The 18,625-nt window shown below is 42.6% G+C and overlaps 2 protein-coding genes across 12 annotated transcripts in view; both read left to right on the top strand.

Moving 5' to 3' along the window:
• WIPF2 (WAS/WASL interacting protein family member 2) overlaps positions 1-4,857 on the top strand; it is a 50,591-nt gene extending 45,734 nt beyond the window's left edge. For all 8 annotated transcript variants that reach the window (XM_042915614.1, XM_042915610.1, XM_042915609.1 and 5 more), the window contains one exon: positions 12-4,857. In XM_042915614.1, coding sequence (XP_042771548.1) covers positions 12-52 — 41 coding nt within the window. In that variant the 3' untranslated portion in view covers positions 53-4,857. The remainder of the gene's footprint in view (positions 1-11) is intronic.
• Positions 152-18,625, top strand: CDC6 (cell division cycle 6). 4 transcript variants are annotated; one of them, XM_042915594.1, is made up of 13 exons: positions 183-232; positions 5,129-5,285; positions 8,778-8,965; positions 10,034-10,315; positions 10,439-10,638; positions 10,890-11,065; positions 11,470-11,576; positions 12,026-12,165; positions 13,060-13,160; positions 14,309-14,373; positions 16,619-16,821; positions 17,233-17,373; positions 17,917-18,625. In XM_042915594.1, exons 3-13 carry the CDS (start codon positions 8,791-8,793, stop codon positions 18,004-18,006), a joined length of 1,680 nt encoding a protein of 559 aa, XP_042771528.1. In that variant the 5' UTR covers positions 183-232; positions 5,129-5,285; positions 8,778-8,790; the 3' UTR covers positions 18,007-18,625. The 4 variants fall into 4 exon arrangements, with proteins under 4 accessions (XP_042771530.1, XP_042771528.1, XP_042771529.1 ...); XM_042915596.1 differs by lacking the exon at positions 5,129-5,285 and having other exon boundaries at positions 152-232; XM_042915595.1 differs by lacking the exons at positions 183-232; positions 5,129-5,285 and adding an exon at positions 5,536-8,020.

Here is an 18,625-nt window from a genome sequence, read left to right on the forward strand (position 1 = left end):
ATATTTTTCAGCTGCCCGTGGAGCCCCACCTCTGCCACCCATTCTCAGGTGAAGCCTGGGTTGGTCCTGTTCCTCAGGATAAGGATGGACCCTCTCCTGTGCTCAGATGGTCCCTTCCATTCCCCTGAAACCTGCATGAGAGCTCCTGACGTGTTTCTCCAGTGCAACCCACCTCTAGACACCAAGCGTCCTCCCCACTCACCTCCATCTATGCATCTCGTCTCTAGACTTGGTGATTGGACTCTTTATATTGACAGGAGGGTCTCAAACCCTGCATCCATCCCTCCTCTTGCAAGCCCTGCTAGCCAGATGAGGAAAAAGCTTCCATGTCTCCTGCTTTCCTTTTGGGGAAAGGTGCCTTGTTGTGATGAATGAACTCATTGTTGGGGCAGGGTGGAGAATGGTACTCCTACCTTCTCCTACCCACAGTGGTGGAAGCTTGGCGAGTATATTCTATTTCATCATTCAGGAGGCTGGCATGGCCAGGACTTCTGGGGGGTGGGCATTTTTAGTGAAACAGGAAAGGAATTTGCAGAGAAGTGATCTGTTTTAAAGGTCATGTTTGAAAAAAGGGCAAAGAAACGGTTCTGCTTTCTTTTTAGGGGTATTTTGGTTTTGTTTTCACCCCACCCCATGCCACCACCCCAGGGAGAAGTTGGATATTACAAATACTAAATACTAATCAGTTGAACTAAACATCTAATAAGAAGAGAGGGTGAAATAAACTGGGGATCCTTTTAGAGCTAGTCAGTTTCTGTGCAGCAAAGGGACCAGGAGCCATTTGCATCCTCTGGGAATCCCTGCCCATTTGCCCATTTCCTCAGGGTGCTGAGGCTGAGGGATGTTTTTCCTCTCTGCACTGCCCACTCCCTCAAGAGAAAAGTCCCATTTTTTCGTTCATTACAGATTCACATACTCCAAAAACCTGCAATGGGAGATGGGAAGATAAGGCCTTGGCCTTGACACCTGGCCCTTTTAGTCCTGCTCAGAAACTTCAGCCCCTCATGGGTGCTCCAGGATGACAAGGGAAGGGTGAAGCACCTCATGGAAGGGATCAGCTCTGTGGACTTCGAAGGACTTTAAGGCCTACTTATTCCAAAGTTCACAGCCCATCTGGCTGAGTATGTTCTTTCTGTTCCTTTCTCCACCACTCTTGCCTTCCCAAGACTGAAGGGGTTATACAACCAAATAGAGAAGGGTGAGGAAGCTTATGGGGATAGTCAAAGATTCCTCTGTGCCAAGAAGCACAAAGACTTTGGTGAGGTGTGCTTCAGTCCAGTTGATCTTCCTTGGCAGTCAGCAATATGTTTCTTTGTCTTCCAGTCCTGGTTAAAGGGCACAGAGGAAATGGGTCCCAATCTAGGTAGGAACTGAGCTTGGATGGTGCGACAGGGACTTCACCATTCTCCAGCAGCAGGATGGGGCTCCCTGGGTTCTACACATGGGTTGGTTTGGTTTGCTACAGCTCTTGCCAAGTGCAGAGACTGCTCAAAGCTTGGAGTTAGAGCAGGAGAGCCAGGGCTATTCCTTGAAATGGATGGGGAGAGTCAATTAACAATTATCACCAGGTACATCAACAGGCTTAAACTGCCTTAGGGACCTCTCTAATCTGTTAGATCACAGACTAAGGATCTGTGCCTGGTGCCCAGTGAAACCCAAGTCTTCCCAGTGCTAGATGGGAGAGCTGTCAACTTGGGTTATTTGTATGGGGTCTGCTATCCTCTGCCATCCCCTGGACTACATTGGGCCTTGGGACAAACCATGGTGAGGTCTGTCACCAAACTTTTCTAATCATTCTCTTTATTGTTTTTATTTTCAAATCTGTTAGCAGTTACCTCCCAGCAGTATATCCCTAGCATCCTGAAGCCAGGATAGCTGAGACAGGGCACTAGTGGAGGGAAAAAGAGTTACAAGAGTTAATTCTGCAGCAGAGTTCCAGGGAGATGCTGACCAGTTACTGAACTTGGACTGTGAAGTCTTCCCATTTGTTTTTGAAATGGGAGTTGATGCCTTTTGTACAATGTTATCAAAGTATATCTTTTTTTTTTTCCTCCTTTACTCAAACATAGAGCATCAAAATGAGTATCACAAGTAAAAGCCAAACCCCAGCTTTTCATTGGGGCTGATAATCCTCCTCTGTGACCTGCTATCCCTCATATTCCCCAGCATTTGGGCTGTGTCACATGGGTATTGATTGTATTCTCATTTTCTTGGCCTCATGAAAAAAGGCCTGGGCCTAGATCTAATCAGAGGGATTTTCTTCTTGAGAGCATGTTGATGGCACAGTACCTATTTAAATGTCTTTTGCCTTATACGTTATTTGGTCCCTCTGTTAATAACAGATTTATTGTCATGTATATTTACTATTGAAGAATGGGAATGTGATCCTCATAGTTATTGATCTATTTTATATGTTGTAAAAAGCTTGTAAAATAGATTTAAGGTGGGCTGGCTGCAAGAGCACTAAAACTTCTCACCTTTTAAACTGCTCTTTTTATCTGCTTGTGGGAATTTTGTCTCTTCAGTGGAAGATTGGGTGGTCTCATGTTGAGACTATTGCCCAGTCCCATTAACCCCCTTATTCCCTCCCAGAAGGAAGAGACATTGCCTAACTAAGCATCAGGAATCTGTGTTAAAAGCCCTTGTGCGGGTTTGGTTTTATGATGTTTTTCTCTAGTGGGAAAAACTTAATTGTTTCTTTCCACCCTTTCTGGGAAGCAGAGCAGTGGCTTCCAGGTTTTTAAATGAGCTAGATGCCCCTCTTCCCTCTTTTTTGGTCACCAGACCTGGATCGAATCACTTTGATATTCCAGGTATGGTTTTTTTCTGTTGTGGGGATTTCCTCTAGCTGCAGAACCCTATCATCCTCACAGCGTGGGCTCCCAGAGTGTGGGTTTAGGGCTACCCCACCTGATGGATGTGAGGCTGCTGTCTCCAGAAATGCATCCCAGCACTCCTAACTGGCAAACGCAAGGAGACTAGCCGCTGGCCATTGCACTGGGGGCATTCCCTCCCCCGACAGCTTCCCAACTTGAAGCCCAGATTTACCTCCAGGGAGAGGTGAGAAAAAATTGTAAATAGACTTGCTACAGAGCAACTCAGGGTTGGGGTGTGTTTTAATTCTCCTGATCACTTGAAATAATCTGTAGGCTGAGTGCTTATGGGAGTGGGGGAGAAATGTGACTCCAGGGTCCTTCCCTTCCGCAAAGCTCTGGGGGTGGAGTACAGGGCATCTGAGGCCCTTTGATGGCACTACACTGAGCTGTCTGTCCTTCTGGAAACCCAACCTACGATCAACTGCAAATCCAATTCTTCACATTCCAGTTGTAGCCTTTCTTTCCCTACTGAATCTCAGTCCCTGGCCATGTGGTCAAGGTGGCTTTCTGTAAGACACCCTGATTTAGGGAATGGAAGGCATTACAAGTCTGCCTTCAAGACTCATCTCTTAAAAGCAAAATGTAACAAAATTACAGCCACCTTCAAGATACATACAAAAAGAAGGATAACTTTAACTGAAGGAAGGATTTGGTTCCATTCAACTCCACGGTCATTGTGCCTTTACTTGTCTTAGAGTTCTCTGCTTTCTTCCTCTCTCCCTTTGAAGCAATTAAAATCTTCCTTGATAACTGCTGTTTCCTTCTTTCTACTCTTGTTTCTAACAGCTTAGTGGGTTTCCTCTAATTGTCTTAAATCTCATTCCACTGGTGGCAGAGGGGCCAAGCCTTCTTTTCTCATGTCTAACCTTTGTCCTTTCCCACGGGGACCAGTGTGAAAGTCATAGTCAACACTGAATAAAAGACTAGAGTGACATGTGTGGCGTGCGTGAGTGTGTGTGTCTGTCCATCTTTGCGTGTGGGTCAGTTTATTTTCTTTTTAAAAAATAATTTATTGTATGACTTATTTTGGAGTTCTACTCCAATTACAGTGCTCCCTCACCCAATTAGCAGCGATTTTGCCCCCTCCCTCCCCACAATGTATAGTCTGGTCTCAGGTTGGATTCTTTGGTACATTTCTTTCTTCTGGATGCCGTGCAGTTTAATTAAACCTTGCTTAAAAACAAAAACCTGAAAACTGTGTACTCTTGTCTGGAACGCCGCCTCAAGTGGTGGCATAGAGAGGGGAGAAAATCTGTTGCCTTCAGTGAGTGTAGTGGTTTGACTAGGACCTCTGAGAAGGGAGATGCACTGACTTGGGCGGAAGCATCTGGTAGCTGGAGGGGTTTTCCCTCCTCCCCTCTTGCTGTTTTGAATACCACAGTTCATTAGCCATGCTCACCTGGGTGATTCTGATAGATTTGGTCATCAGTGTTTGCCACCTACCTGATTTCAGGGGACCCAGGAGATGCTCTGGCCTTGTCCTCTCCTTCTATCTCTTAAGCTTCTTTCTACCTGTGTTGCATGGCAGTCTCAGACTGAGGTATGGAAGAAAAGGTGGGGCAGAGCAGACATACTGTGCGTGTCTATTTTTATTGGTTTTTTTTTTTTTTTTTTTCCCCTTTCCTGCTTTTTGCATTGAAATCTTAGCTGGCTTTCTTGAACTTTGACTTGGGGTGTAAAAACTGAACCAGACATTCTCTGCTTACTGTGGTCAGCTGACATAATCACCACCAAGACTTAATGAGCTTACCTTGCACTTTTCATCACTAGGAAAGGTCTTGAAATTATTTCCCATACTGATTCATTATGGGTGTGTGTATGAATCACTTTCACATAATTTTAGATATGAAAACATGTGAGAGGGAGGGGGGAAAGGCCTCCTTTCATTTTCATCCATACTTAACAGATTGGCTGAATCCCTGATTATTTGACCCATCATTGTTATTAATATGATTAATAAACTACCTATTTATTGATTTAATTGTTCCTCCTGTGACTTTAAATAGCCCTCAAATAGATTTTGTGTGAATGACCCTCAGCTTCACTTCCTAACCCTGTAAGGTTTTCTCTGTCCTGTTGAGATGGTATTGCTAGTCTGTGTGTGTGTGTGTGTGTGTGTGTGTGTGTGTGTGTGTGTGTGTGTGTGTGTGCGCGCGCGCGCGCGCGCATGGGTGCACACACAAGGATGTTGTGCACTGGATGGGTCCTTCCAGTGTGATTTGATTCCTTCCCTCATGCTACTGTGTTATCAGTTAAGCAGGTGATAAGGACTCCAGTGTGTCAACTGTCATTATTACTAAGACACAGCTGCTTACTGTGAATGTGCCTGTTTAAGTATTTCCTGGCCCCGCCCAGCCACAGCTGCAAGGATGCTGCCTGCCTCTGACTTCTGTTGCTCTGCAGACAGAGGTAAGAGAAGGAAAATGTCAACCTCAAGACCCTAACCACCCCAGAGGAGAACTACAGGGAAATCCTTCACGTCTGACATCATGACAGCACTGGAGCCCAGTCTGGATCATTTTTACACATAATTGAATTAATTTTCCACTCCTAGGTTATGGGGTGTGAAATTTAAAGGACTCTATGCTATCCAGCCACAAAAAGTGTTCATGAAAAAGGTGGATATCCAGTTGGCAGGAATGTCCTTTCTGTTCTTTCAGCAGGCCCGTATTGTATACTTTACTCTGCCAGGGACCTACAATATGAAGATGAATAGGACACGGTCTTTGCCTCCAGGGAGCTCAGAGTCTAGGAGGACACTTCAGGACAGCTGCCAGGAGAAACCTATGTAGCTTATTAAAAGGCTTTATGACAGCCAGGGAGGGAGGATGGTGTGTGTCATTCCACACAGAGGAAACAGCAAGGACAGAGGCACAGAAGCAAGAAACTGGTGGCATGTGCAGCATGTTCCTGTAGTATCGGAAAGGGAGAGCTTCATGTAGGTAACCTTTTAGGGACCTTTCAATCCAGACATTCTGTGATTCTCTGCCTGCTTCCACGGTGGTCATTTAATCTTGTAGGCTTATTTTGGACCATTGTTTTTCTTCTTGGTGAGTGTTTTCATAGCCTGCAAGATGTATACATTAAGTACTCATTGCTTCCTGGGCTCCCTCTAGCCCACTGTAACTGAGGGAGGTTGTTTGCCACTACCCCTTAAAGCTGGCTGGACACATGTTTCCATTTCAGGTTATTAAGGACAGTTCTTAGGTGGCCAGGTTATCAAAATACATGAACAGTAAATGTTGCTTCCCGGGTTTTATCGCTCTATTAAGAGATCAGAAATACCATCAAGTCAAAAAGCCTCCATTCTACGGTAACACTTTTCCATTCACGTCAGTCTCTTCACTTAGGGTTTCCAGCTCCTAGAGAGCCTTCCCAAAATGTGCTCCTTCACCATCTCTTCCTATTTATTTACTTTTGAAGTTTTATTTAAGTGATCTCTACACCCCACGTGGGGCTTGAACTCACGGCCAGAGATGGAGTCATAAGCTCTTCTGACTGAGCCAACTAGGCACCCCCATCCCTTCCTATTTAGAAGTACACAGAAGGTTTCTTACTTAGGACCTGCATCTAATACCTCCCCCTGTATTTAAGTGGTCAAGAATTTGATCTCCTGTCAGACTTCCTGAGTTCAAATGCCAGTTTTTCCACTTACTGGTTGTGTGACTTTGGGCAAATTTACTCAAGCCCTCTATTTCAGTTTCCTCATTTGCAAAATGAAAATAACACCAATTTTATGCGATGTTTGTGAGAGTAAGGTGATAATAGGTAAAATACTTGAGCTCAGTGCCTGGCATACACTTAAACACTCAGTATTTGTGCTTTATCTCCTGTATGAACTAATTATAATTAACTGATGATTGTGATACCATTGGTTCCTATTTCTCAGCTTCATTGCTCTATTTCATTTGAAACTAAAGAATGAAAGATAAATGCCTGCCATCACCTAGAATTGGGTTTTGGCCTTCAAGGGAACCTGAGGTTATTAGCTTTGGAAGCCGGCCTGTAAATTACTCCTTTAATTTATATTTTTCATTAAAAGCTCAGCTTGCCTCTTCTTCTATAGGGGTCTTCTCTGGCCCTGAAACCCCAGTGTTTAGCCATAAAATAAGGTTTTAAAATTAAGGGTCCATAATTCTCTCAGCTCCCCACAAGGTGTGGATTAATGGAATTGATAAGAAGGTGCACAGGATGTTATTTTTAACAAAAGCAAAGGCCTGGCCCTATTTCTTATCTTTGAAACACAAATCAAGGAGATACTGCGATTGAAGTGTATTGTATTTATGTATGTGTAGAGCTTTACAAAAAAGACCTCGGTTTGGGTGTCAGGAAATCTGGGTCCTAAGCTCTTCATCGCCACCAAGATGCTGTGACCTCTAACCCTCTGCACATTCGCTTTGTGACTTGCAGGTTGAACATTAGGTAAGTAAAGCGCCTAGTATCACGCCTGGCACACAGAACTGCCCCCCCTTCCCCTGTCATGACAGGTAGTAGGTCTCTGAAAATGCATACCATTAGGATAATGAAAATGGGTACGTGCGCCAGTGAGAAGGGGCAACCACATCTCTACACCTCCCACGGAAAAATGAGCTTGGAAACAGAGTCGCGTTGAAGCTAAGACTACACTTCCCGCTGCCCTTTGCGGCCGGCTCGATTTGCCTTACCCAGAATCGCTCCCTCCGCAACCTTGCGTCTTCCCGCGGAGGCCCCGGATGTAGAATCCCTCTCTGCTCGATGGGCGTGGCCTGGCAGTGGCTCTGAGACCTGGGGCTCTCTTATTGGTTGTGGTCCTTCCGACTGGATTGGAAGTGAAGGAGGGGGCGTGAGCCAAGGCGCGCGGCGGTCTAGCGACAGCCAATCAGAAGCCTGGTCGGGCTTTGGCGGGAGGCGGTAAAGCTGCGGCTTTGCAGATTTGGCGCGAGTGCGGCTGGGCTTTACTGCAGCTGGTGTGTAGTTTATTCCGGAACTTGCCCTGAAGAATCCCAGAAGCCGTGTGCGAGAGACGTGAGAAAGAGCCAGCACTGAGGTACTCAGCCTTGTAAGGTGGAGAGGAGAGGATTGCTCGGGGAGGCCTAAGGCCCAGGAGGCAGCGGAGTTGGGAGAGCGGCTACGGCGAGGGCCGCTGCTTCCCCCTGAGGATCGAGGTGAAGTGAGGGGAGAAGAGCTCAGATCGTCAGAGGTCTGGGGTCGGAGTAAGAGAAGGGAGTAGCCTGGCAGTCGTGCGTGGAATAAAGGGGCTGAATGTCGAAGGAGGGAGATGTTTCGGAGTGGGGTTGAGAAGGTGTGGCGTGAGGACTGAGTGCAGGGTGGAGGGAAGACCGTATATATGTCAGGGTACTGGGCCAACCTGGTGATAAAGACACACCCCGTGCCCGGAGTGAGGGAATTAGAAGTCCTGTAGAAGTCAGTTAAGATAAACTTTTTATTGCATCACTCAAGTGCTTAAGAATTTGGGCTCTGGAACCAGAATGCCTGGCCTGCTATGACTTTGGGCTTTTGTCCCTCTGAGTTTTCTCCTCTGTAAAATAAGAATAGTAAGAGTGCCGACCTCTAGTGTGTAAAACTTAAATGAGTCAGTGCCTAAGGGGCCCCGAGCTGGCTCTGTCCGTAGAGCATGCGACTTGTGCTCTCAGGGGTCATGAGTCGGAGCTCCACGCTGGGTGTAGAGATTCTTTAAAGTGAAAATAAAATGCTTAGAACAGCGTCTTACACACAGTAGGTAGACAGCAAGTGTTTGTTATTATTGCTCAGATTTGGATGTGAAGTAGAACTGAATGCTAAAATATTGTTATCACATAATTTACTTATGAAATGTTGCTTAGTTATAAATTCCATGTTAGCTACTTTTCCTTCATTTTTTACATATTGACAGATTGCCCTGTTCCCTTTTTTTGTACCCAGCCGTGTTGCCATCATGCCTCAAACCCGATCCCAGTCACAGGCTACAATCAGTTTTCCAAAAAAGAAGCTGTCTCGGACATTGGACAAAGCTAAAACTTCTGGTGACACCAAACTAGAACTGACCAATGTCCAGGCCTCACGCCGTTCTTGTGTAAAAATTCTGCCTCTCAGCCCCAGAAAACGTCTTGGTAAGCTATCCATTATAGCAGTACAACTTTTTGCCTGGTAGCTCTTTGTTTGTTTAGTTTGAGAGAGAGAGAGAGAGAGAGAAAGCATGAGTGGGGGGAAGGGGCAGAGGGAGAGAGAGAATCTTAAGCAGGCTCCACGCTCAGCACAGAGCCCCACTCGGGGTTTGATTCCCACCACCCTGGGATCATGACCTGAGCCCAAATCAAGAGTCGGGTGTTCAACTGATGGAGCCACCCAGGCACCCTGTGACTGGTAGCTCTTGACCTCTCTTTCTTCAATAATAAGATGCCTAGTCCTTTGAAGCAGCTTCCTAAGTTCATTTAAGACCACTGTGTTCTTAAACTAGTTAAAAAAAAAAAAGACCACTCTGTTCACTTTGGTTATTTTCAAAATAGTTGCTAAATTCATTTACTGAACTTCAGAGTTAAGCTCCGTGTTGAGGTCACTTTCTGAACTGCTTAACAGTTCTGGTATTCAGTTCCTTAATTTTGAACTTAGTCGTCAGTGTTTTAAATGACCTTGCAGTTATTTATATAGTATTTTGAAGCTTTCACCTCATTAATGGTGAAATTAATAGAAACAAAATAATAGAAGATTGTTTTAGAACAGTAGTTGGCAATCCTGTCTTGTTTTAGATCTTTTTTTGTTTTTTTGTTTTTAAATGAAGGGTGATGTGGCAGTATCTAAAGACATTTTTTGGTTGTCACAATTGAGGGAGTGGCATAGTGGATAAAGGCCAGGGATGCTGCTGAACATTCTACAATGCACAGGATAGCTCCCTACAAGAATTATTCGGTCCAAGATCTCAATGGTGCCAAGACTGACAAACCTTGTTTTAGAGCAATGTTAAAAATTTCATCCCACTAAACCCGTTTGCTTTCTGCCAAATAGTAGTAAGATTCAGTGGTGCCATCTGGTGGCCAGTATTTGCTTCTAGATGAGAGGCATTTTATTTTGGTGGTTTTGATTATGGAAATTTGACTCTTGCTGAGAAAAGCAGAGATGTTCCAAGTCCTTTTACTATCCACTACTATGAATGACCGTATTTTGATTTTAATATATTTCAGGTGATGATAATCTATGCAACACTCCCCATTTGCCACCCTGTTCTCCACCAAAACAAGGCAAGAAAGAGAATGGCCCCCCTCGCTTCCATACACCTAAGGGGCGCAGATTGGTGTTTGACAATCAGCTGACAATTAAGTCTCCTAGCAAAAGAGAACAAGCCAGAGTTCACCAAAACAAAATACATTCCTCAGTTCGAAAAGGTCAAGAGATTACAACAAATTCTGAGCAGAGATGTCCACTGGAGAAAGAATCTGCATGTATGAGACTGTTCAAGCAAGAAGGTTCGTTCTCACATGTCAGCTGTTAGTACAGCCTCATAAACAAGCTGGTGACTCCAGATGAAACCCAGTGGATCTTCTTAGTCTCCTCTGTTGTATCTAATTGTCCTTTCACGTTTGACACAGGCACTTGCTACCAGCAAGCAAAGCTGGTCCTGAATACAGCTGTCCCAGATCGGCTGCCTGCCAGGGAAAAGGAGATGAATGTCATCAGGAATTTCCTGAGGGAGCACATCTGTGGGAAAAAAGCTGGAAGTCTTTATCTTTCTGGTCCTCCTGGAACTGGAAAAACTGCCTGCTTAAGCCGAATTCTGCAAGACCTCAAGGTACACTGAAAGTCTGAAATATGAAGCTCTTGCTAAAATGACACTTGGTTATTAAGGGTTAAGAAAAAGCAGACATGCTTAGGAGATTGAAGTCTTCCCTCAAATAAGATGTTTTTAGTTTCATTGTCTAAATCTTTCTAAATGAAAGTAGAACTTATTCTCTTACATGCATTTAACTCCTCAAAGACGCTTTAGGTCCCATCAAACCTTTATCTGAGGGCAAAATATCTCTCATGTTTGCATTTTTCTAGAAGGAACTGAAAGGCTTTAAAACTATCATGCTGAATTGCATGTCCTTGAGGACTGCCCAGGCTGTATTCCCAGCTATTGCTCAGGAGATTTGTCAGGAAGAAGTATGCAGGCCAGCTGGGAAGGACATGATGAAGAAACTGGAAAACCATATGACTGCAGAGAAGGGCCCCATGATGTAAGTATTGCTCTGCTGCATGTTGTTCTATAAAAATCTGCAAGGTCTGTTGCCCACAAACTCATATTCTAGTCTCTTGAATTTATCAGTTTGTATAAAAAAAGAACATTTCCTATATTTGCTGTACAAGAGGTAGTTACATATGCTTAAAGGGAAAGAAGAGAGGAAAAATACACGTTCTAATTTTAAATTGGAAAAAATGTTTTTAAACTAATTGCTTGAAAAACCTGTATGTTACTTTTATGTGCTGGTGGGGGTTATCATTGTAACAGTGACTGGAGAGAGGACAGCTTATGACCTCCAAACTGGTGTCAGCTGTAGGAATGTGACTTGAGTCAGCCCAGATCTCACAGATTGGAGACTTAAGGTGAACATGGATACTAATCACTTCTCTTTATATGTAGTGTGTTGGTGTTGGACGAGGTGGATCAGCTGGACAGCAAAGGGCAGGATGTGTTGTACACGCTGTTCGAATGGCCATGGTTAAGCAATTCTCGATTGGTGCTGATTGGTTAGTGTTCAGTTGCTAATGTTACAGGATGGTTCTAAAGAATTCTTTTTTAATCGCTTCATCTTATCTATCACCTATTTTATGTTAAGCCAGCTTTCTGCTTTCTTATCAAAATGAAAGTTACTACAAAATAATAGTAGTTTTAACCTAAAATCAGTTTTGTGAAGTCTGAATAGAAATGCTATAATACTTCATTTCAGAGACCGTTGATTTTTGGACTATCTGGTCCTATTTATTAGTGAACAATTCTAAACCTAACTTGAACAGAGCATTCTAAGGTGACTGTGTACATCTTACCTAATAAGTATGGGTGGAGGGTGGGTGGCAAGTGAGAAGCAACAGTTAGAATGCTGGATTATAACTAGAAATTTTGTTCAGCTTTCAAAGGGTTTAGTTTTCCTTATAGGTGATTTGACCTTGATGATTGGTAGTATTTATCTCCTCCTCAGGTATTGCTAATACCCTAGATCTCACGGACAGAATTCTGCCGAGGCTTCAAGCTAGAGAAAAATGTAAGCCACAGCTGTTGAACTTCCCACCTTATACCAAAAATCAGATAGCTGCTATCTTGCAGGATCGGCTTGATCTGGTAAGTCCCACCTATTGTACCACATTATGTATCTCTTGGATCAGCTCTGGAGGGGAAGCCTAGCAGTCATTCTAAAATATTTTTGCTTAGATTGCTTTCCTTAGCAGGGAGTTCTTGTGGGCCATAATGAGAACATTTTTATATGAATTTCCACCCAAGGCTCCATTTATTGGGTGCCTCAGTGTTGGAATAAAAATAAGAGAAGAATCACTCAATACTGTTTTTTCCTCTTTTTTTTCAAGTTTATGTATTTGTAGTAATCTCTACACCCAATGTGGAGCTCAGACTCATGACCCTAAGATCAAGAGCTGCATGCTCTTCTGAGTGAGCCAGCCAAGTGCCCTTAATCCTTTAAAAGAAATTTTTTTAATGTTTATTTATTATTGAGAGACAGAGCATGAGCATGGGTGGGGCAGAGAGAGGAGGAGACACAGACTCTGAAGCAGGCTCCAGGCTCTGAGCTGCCAGCACAGAGTCTGTTGTGGGACTCGAACTCATACAAACCTCGAGATATGACCTGAGCAGAAGTCGGATGCTCAACCGGCTGAGCCACCCAGGCGCCCTGCCCCTCAATCCTTTTTAAATGGCCTTTAAAAATAGGGCCTATGAAAAAAACTTTCTCTTGAAAATGACCAAATAGATTTTATTTTAGTTTAGTTTTGCTAATTTCTGATTGCCTTTTTTCCCCATTCATGAACCTCAAGTACATGCTTACAGAATGCTTAAATGTGTGAAATTTCCATTTACTTTATGAGCAAAAAAGGCATCTCTTAGATCCTAAAGGGTGGCCAGTCAAGTTTAGACTTAACATGAAAATATGTATATCAGGGACCTAAATTACAGAGAGGGGGAATATTATACTTCATGTTGTCATCCCCTATGTCTTGTCCAAAGGTATCTAGAGATCAGGTTCTGGACAATGCTGCAATTCAATTCTGTGCCCGAAAAGTCTCTGCTGTTTCAGGAGATGTTCGAAAAGCACTAGATGTTTGCAGGTGAGTTATGGCACTGTCGGCTACTTTTATTAAAAAAAGAAATGATGTTAATTGTCTCATGTAACTCAAGTGAATGTGGCTTAAGAGGCTGCATTCTGCCACTTCTTACACTCAGAAAGGAGGACTTGTTTCTCAGTGGGGAGCTCTGCATTTCCACCGTGTTAATGTCTGAAACATTATCAGTCCATTACCTACAGAGGGAGAAACAAATGAGATGTTGCTGGCACTCCCTGTGGTGATTATAGATTGGTTAATTACATTTGTATTAAAAAAGACTCCAGTTTACTTTTCCATTAGCTGGTCTCAAGCAGGTTTATTTATGGACCTGAACCATCTTTGCCTTTAGACTTTTTTTTCCTTCCTTTCCTTTTGTGAGCACCCCTTCCTCCTGTTGGTGGTCCCCCACAGTTGTACTCTAGACCTCTCTCTCCCTTCCCATCCTCTGCCCCTCCTGCTGGGGAAAGCCTCTGTGCTGACTGATGAAATTTCTTCCTTCCCAGTAGGGACACTGGGTCCATTAAAATGATACTTGCTGTGTTGGCCCGCTGGTCCAACCTCCCCCTACTGCCATGCAAAAGATCCAGGCCTGGCTTATGGCTTCCTGTGGGCAAAGTACTTTGGAGACAGCAGTGGGAGAGTAAGCTCTGCCTATTGCTAGATGGCATGATCCTGGATTTGAAAGTTTCCCCTAGTCAGCAAACTAGTTGGGTAAAGACTGCAACTATGAGCAATTGTCATGTAGGCTGGTGTGGTTTAGCCTACATGTATCATATGTATATGTAGCCAAGGACTCCCCTTTTAGCTCCAGTGCGTATGGGTGGTACTGGCTCTCTGTAGTCGGTCACCCACCCACATATCCTCTCTCCTATCCATGACATTTTTTCCTTGTTCAGAATGTTATTATTGGCCACATGTATGATGACCTACTTGGCATCTATAAGAGGAAACCATATAGTGTTGAAGTTTCTCAGATTCCCTGGTCCATGAAATTATTTCAAGGCAATTAAGTCCCCTTTAGCTGAGACATAACCCAGCTTCATTTAGGGGCTTTGAAATTATAAAACACGTGTCTGTTTTTGAGCTTGGTGGTTTGGTGTGGTGTTTGGTTTGGCTCAGCCTAAATTAATTTTAGAAATATTTTTTTATAGGAGAGCTATTGAAATTGTAGAGTCGGATGTCAAAAGCCAGACTATCCTCAAACCGCTGTCTGAATGTAAGTAGTTTATCTCCTTCCCGTCTTCCTTTATAATTGGAAGCTTAACTTTTCTGAGGAAAGGGGTAGAAAGATGAAATGAACACAGTTAAATCCACACTTATCCTGTTCTGTATTCTCTGTTTTTGGTCAATTTCATCTACTTTACTTGAGTCTGGCCTGTCAGTACTGTAGTCCATGCATTGCTGGAAATGAGCTCCCCAGGGTGTTATAGAAATGGCTGGGTCATAGTAAGTTTTCTTTCTAAACTCTAGAAATGAAAATTGTAGACAATAAGGCTTGCCCAGCTTCTCTCTAGGTTCTTGTGTTGAGTGCACTTTAGGTCTTGATATAGGTGAAAAGGAAGCCCAGTAAATAAGAGTCAGACAGTGAGAGAATCTTGTTCAACTTGGGATATCTCAAGCCTTTACACATGTGTAGGAGGGTGAAGATACAAACATGATATTGCTACAGTGGGCTGTTAGAAAAATGACAAAATTAATTTTCCTTTCCGTTAGCTTTGTTCTCTTAGTCATGGCGGATGTAAAATGGCCCTGAACTACGTATCTTGTCAGTATTTTAATATCCAGTGTTAATCTTTAGAAACAAGACAGTCTGATTTGATTGTTTCTTCTTTCACTCCTGCAGTGGTTGAGAGTTATCAAAATTGTTTCTAGCACTATAGTTCCATAGAAAACTCACTTTCTTTTCTTCCCTTCCCTCCCCTCCCTTCCCTCTTTTCTTTTCTCTCTTCTTTTCCTTTTTCTTTTCTTTTCTTTTCTTTTCCTTTCTTTTTTCTTTTCTTTTCTTTTCTTTTCTTTTCTTTTCTTTTCTTTTCTTTTCTCTTCTTTTCTTTTCTTTTCTCTCCCCCTCTCCCCTTCTCTCCCTTCCTCCCTTCCTTTTCATCAATTTGTTGAAAGGAAATCAATAAAAATATTTCAGAAGTAGCCAAATTCAGAGCGTATGCTAATTAATGGTAGGTAATATATACCAATGCATAGATTAGGTTATTGGTAATTAATGGTAGGTAATATATACCAATGCATAGATTAGGTTATTGGTTTCTCTTTAACTTTTCAGATTATTCCTTTTCCTCAAGCAATAACATTTAGGCTTGTCAGTGCCCCTGTGAGCACCACTGGCACACACATAGCTAAAGGAGGTTGTAGGCTTCTGGCATAAATTATCAGACTAACTACATTCCTGTCTTTTGACCTCTGGTATGTGTGATTAGCTTTTAATGGCTCCAGAAAGCTATACGGAGGCTGATTTCAACTAAATGTAAGAAGGTGCTTTCTAGTAAATAGCAGTAACTGGGCTTCTTTGACACATATGTGGGTTCCCTAGCTTTGAAGATATTCAAACAAAAGCTGGATAGATGATCACTGGTTGGGATTGTTTGGGGTAGGAAGCAAGAAGAGACCTCTAAATTCCTTTCAACTTTAAGATTCAGCTACTTGATCAGTGATCTCCAGTTTCTCTACTACCGCTAGTTCACAGCAGCATCCCATTTGTGGTAACAAAATAGAAGCAAATTGCTTCGGGGTGACTGCACGTGGTCTGAGGAAGTAACTTAGGCAAAGGTTGTTACAGAGCAAATCCTTCCTCTGTCCAAACAATGAGGCCACAGTCCTAGGCATCTTGTTGGCAGTTCCCCAACCTCCCGCCTCCGAGATGGTGCTATCTGCTAAGATATCCAATGACATTTTCTCAAGTGTTGCTCTATTGTAGATCAGCTTAGGCAAGTGAACCAAACCTCAAAGGTCATTTGGGGAGGCTATCTAGAAGAATTATGTAGGATTCCCTTTACTGTCCACATTTAGCCACTCATTTGATTCAAGATATTAGGTAATTCTTACAATTTCTTTTTCCTTTCTTAATTACCATGCACAATCATCCTTGCCTTAAGGTTCTGTTCTTTTTCATCTTCAAGATACTAAGAACTTCCAAGGCAGAATACAGTAGTTTTCTGTCTAGTCCTTCTTTCCTGAGGTGGATTTTGTCTCCCTGACATTAAATTGCATTCCACAGGACAAAATAGCTTGCCGTTCTACCCAGAAAGAGGAAAACCCAATTTTCCAAGTCATCATATTTTTAAGGATAGCATTGTCTCTCATCCTTTGGCTTCTAGTCACAGAGTTGGAACCTCCACTTTTGCCACCACATGACTGCACTTGAATTTCTTTCAGCTAAAACTTAGTATTGTCTGTCTCAATGCACACGATATTTTAAAATTTTAATTAAGCTTGATTTATTTACTTTTTAGGTAAATCGCCCTCTGAGTCACTGGTTCCCAGGAGGGTTGGTCTTATTCACATATCCCAAGTCATCTCAGAAGTTGATGGTAACAGAATGACTTTGAGCCAAGAAGGGGCACAAGATTCCTTCCCCCTTCAGCAGAAGATATTGGTCTGCTCTTTGCTGCTCTTGACCAGGCAGCTGAAAATCAAAGAGGTCACTCTGGGGAAGGTGAGTTGAGAATCTGCTTTGCAGAGCAGATATTGTCCAAAAGGCCTATTATGCTCCAGCTGATATGAATTAAAAATGGATTTTTAACAATAAGAATAAATATTGGTACCATATAAAAGGCAACTGGCTTTATTTCCCTTGGGTTGTGGTTGAGAATTTCCCATTAATTTCCTCCTCTCCATTTCTTCCTCTCCCTAAGAAATATATAGAGCTCCTCTCCTGCATTACAGTACAGTCTGTTGGCAATGTCTACAGTGTGCCTCTTCGAGGATTTGATTGAAAAGAGGGAAAATTAGGGTATTCAGATAACCTACAAATGCAAACTCACAATTTAAAAAAAAAAAAAAAAGATTATAAAGTTACAAAAGATAGAACTTTTAAACAACTTTTGTTCTTCCTTATTCCTCCCAGTTACATGAAGCTTATAGTAACGTCTGTCGCAAACAGCAGGTGGCAGCTGTGGACCAGTCAGAGTGTTTGTCACTTTCAGGGCTCTTGGAGGCCAGGGGCATTTTAGGATTAAAGAAAAACAAGGAAACCCGCTTCACAAAGGTACAACTAACTGCTTCTTTGTGATAATGCTTTTAATTGTCATGTTTTGGAGAGATTATCTTTTGCTAAAGTAAAGATTTAAATATGACCACAGTTAGGTAAACAATTTTTTTTGTTAAGTAGAGTTTAAGATCTGTGAGGATGGGGGGCACCTAGTGGCTCAGTCGGTTAAGCATCTGACTTCAGCTCAGGTCATGATCCCACTTCAGCTCAGGTCACGATCTGGTGGTTCGTGATTTCAAGCTCCTTGTCTGAGCTGTACTGACAGCTCACAGCCTGGAGCCTGCTTTGGATCTGTCACTACCTCTCTGCCCCTCCCCTGCTTGCACTCTGTTTCTCAAAAATAAATAAACATTTTTAAAAATTAAAAAAAAAAAAAAAAAGATCTGTGAGGATAGGACAATGGTATGAATGAAGCATTCTCTGCGGGCCATTGACTTCTTGCCTCTTGTGACAGAAGTTCAACATGGTAGAAATGTGTGTAATAAAAACTTGACTTTTGTGAGTTCTCCACCATGAAAAGTCCTTTTCTCTTCTTTCCAGGTGTCTTTGAAGATTGAAGAGAAGGAAGTAGAGCATGCTCTAAAAGACAAAGCTTTAATCGGAAATATCTTAGCTACTGGATTGCCTTAAATTCTTTTCTTTTATACTAATGACGCTACCTGAAAGTATCCAGCTGGCATTTAGAGATCTATGGAGTCTTCATTTTAGTACTTTATCCATTCAGTGGCATTCAGTGGTAATTTGTGAAAACAATATGACCTTTTTTTAACATGAAACTGATAAATTTTAATCTATGGATTCATGAATATTAGTGCAGAATAATAATTTGGGGTCTTATTTTATGCATTAAAAATTACCAAGTAGACCTTTTTTAATTATATTCACTACCTCCACCTCTTGTGTATCTCTAACCAATATGCTTGTATTGCAGTACACAAGATTTATGTTGTGGAATGTGCTTGTATTTACCTCTTAGTTTCTTCAGACATTGGCATATTTTAAAGAACCTTGGGGCTAGAGTAAGAAGAGAGAAAAAGGATGTTGCAGGAAAATAAGCAAGTCCACGTGGAGATCTGGAGATTTGATCAAAGAATTTCTTTCTTTTTGGAGGATATTGTGTTTGTGTTGCAAGTGCTTCCACACTGTGACATTTTAAAGACTCATTGAGCTTCTTGGGCACTCCCAAGGCTGTGGGGGTGGTAAAGGGACAGTAACTGTACGGATTGTGAATATATTTATTTTCAAGTTG

The sequence above is a fragment of the Panthera leo genome, chromosome E1 (genome assembly GCF_018350215.1).
Source record: "Panthera leo isolate Ple1 chromosome E1, P.leo_Ple1_pat1.1, whole genome shotgun sequence".
NCBI lineage: Eukaryota > Metazoa > Chordata > Mammalia > Carnivora > Felidae > Panthera > Panthera leo.

Excerpts from the sequence above, each read along its gene's own strand:
- CDC6 (XM_042915596.1), top strand. The coding sequence starts at position 8,791 with ATGCCTCAAACCCGATCCCAGTCACAGGCTACAATCAGTTTTCCAAAA. Across the intron at positions 14,374-16,618 it reads CCTCAAACCGCTGTCTGAAT|GTAAATCGCCCTCTGAGTCA; the intron begins GTAAGTAGTTTA and ends TTTACTTTTTAG. Across the intron at positions 16,822-17,232 it reads AAGAGGTCACTCTGGGGAAG|TTACATGAAGCTTATAGTAA; the intron begins GTGAGTTGAGAA and ends TATTCCTCCCAG.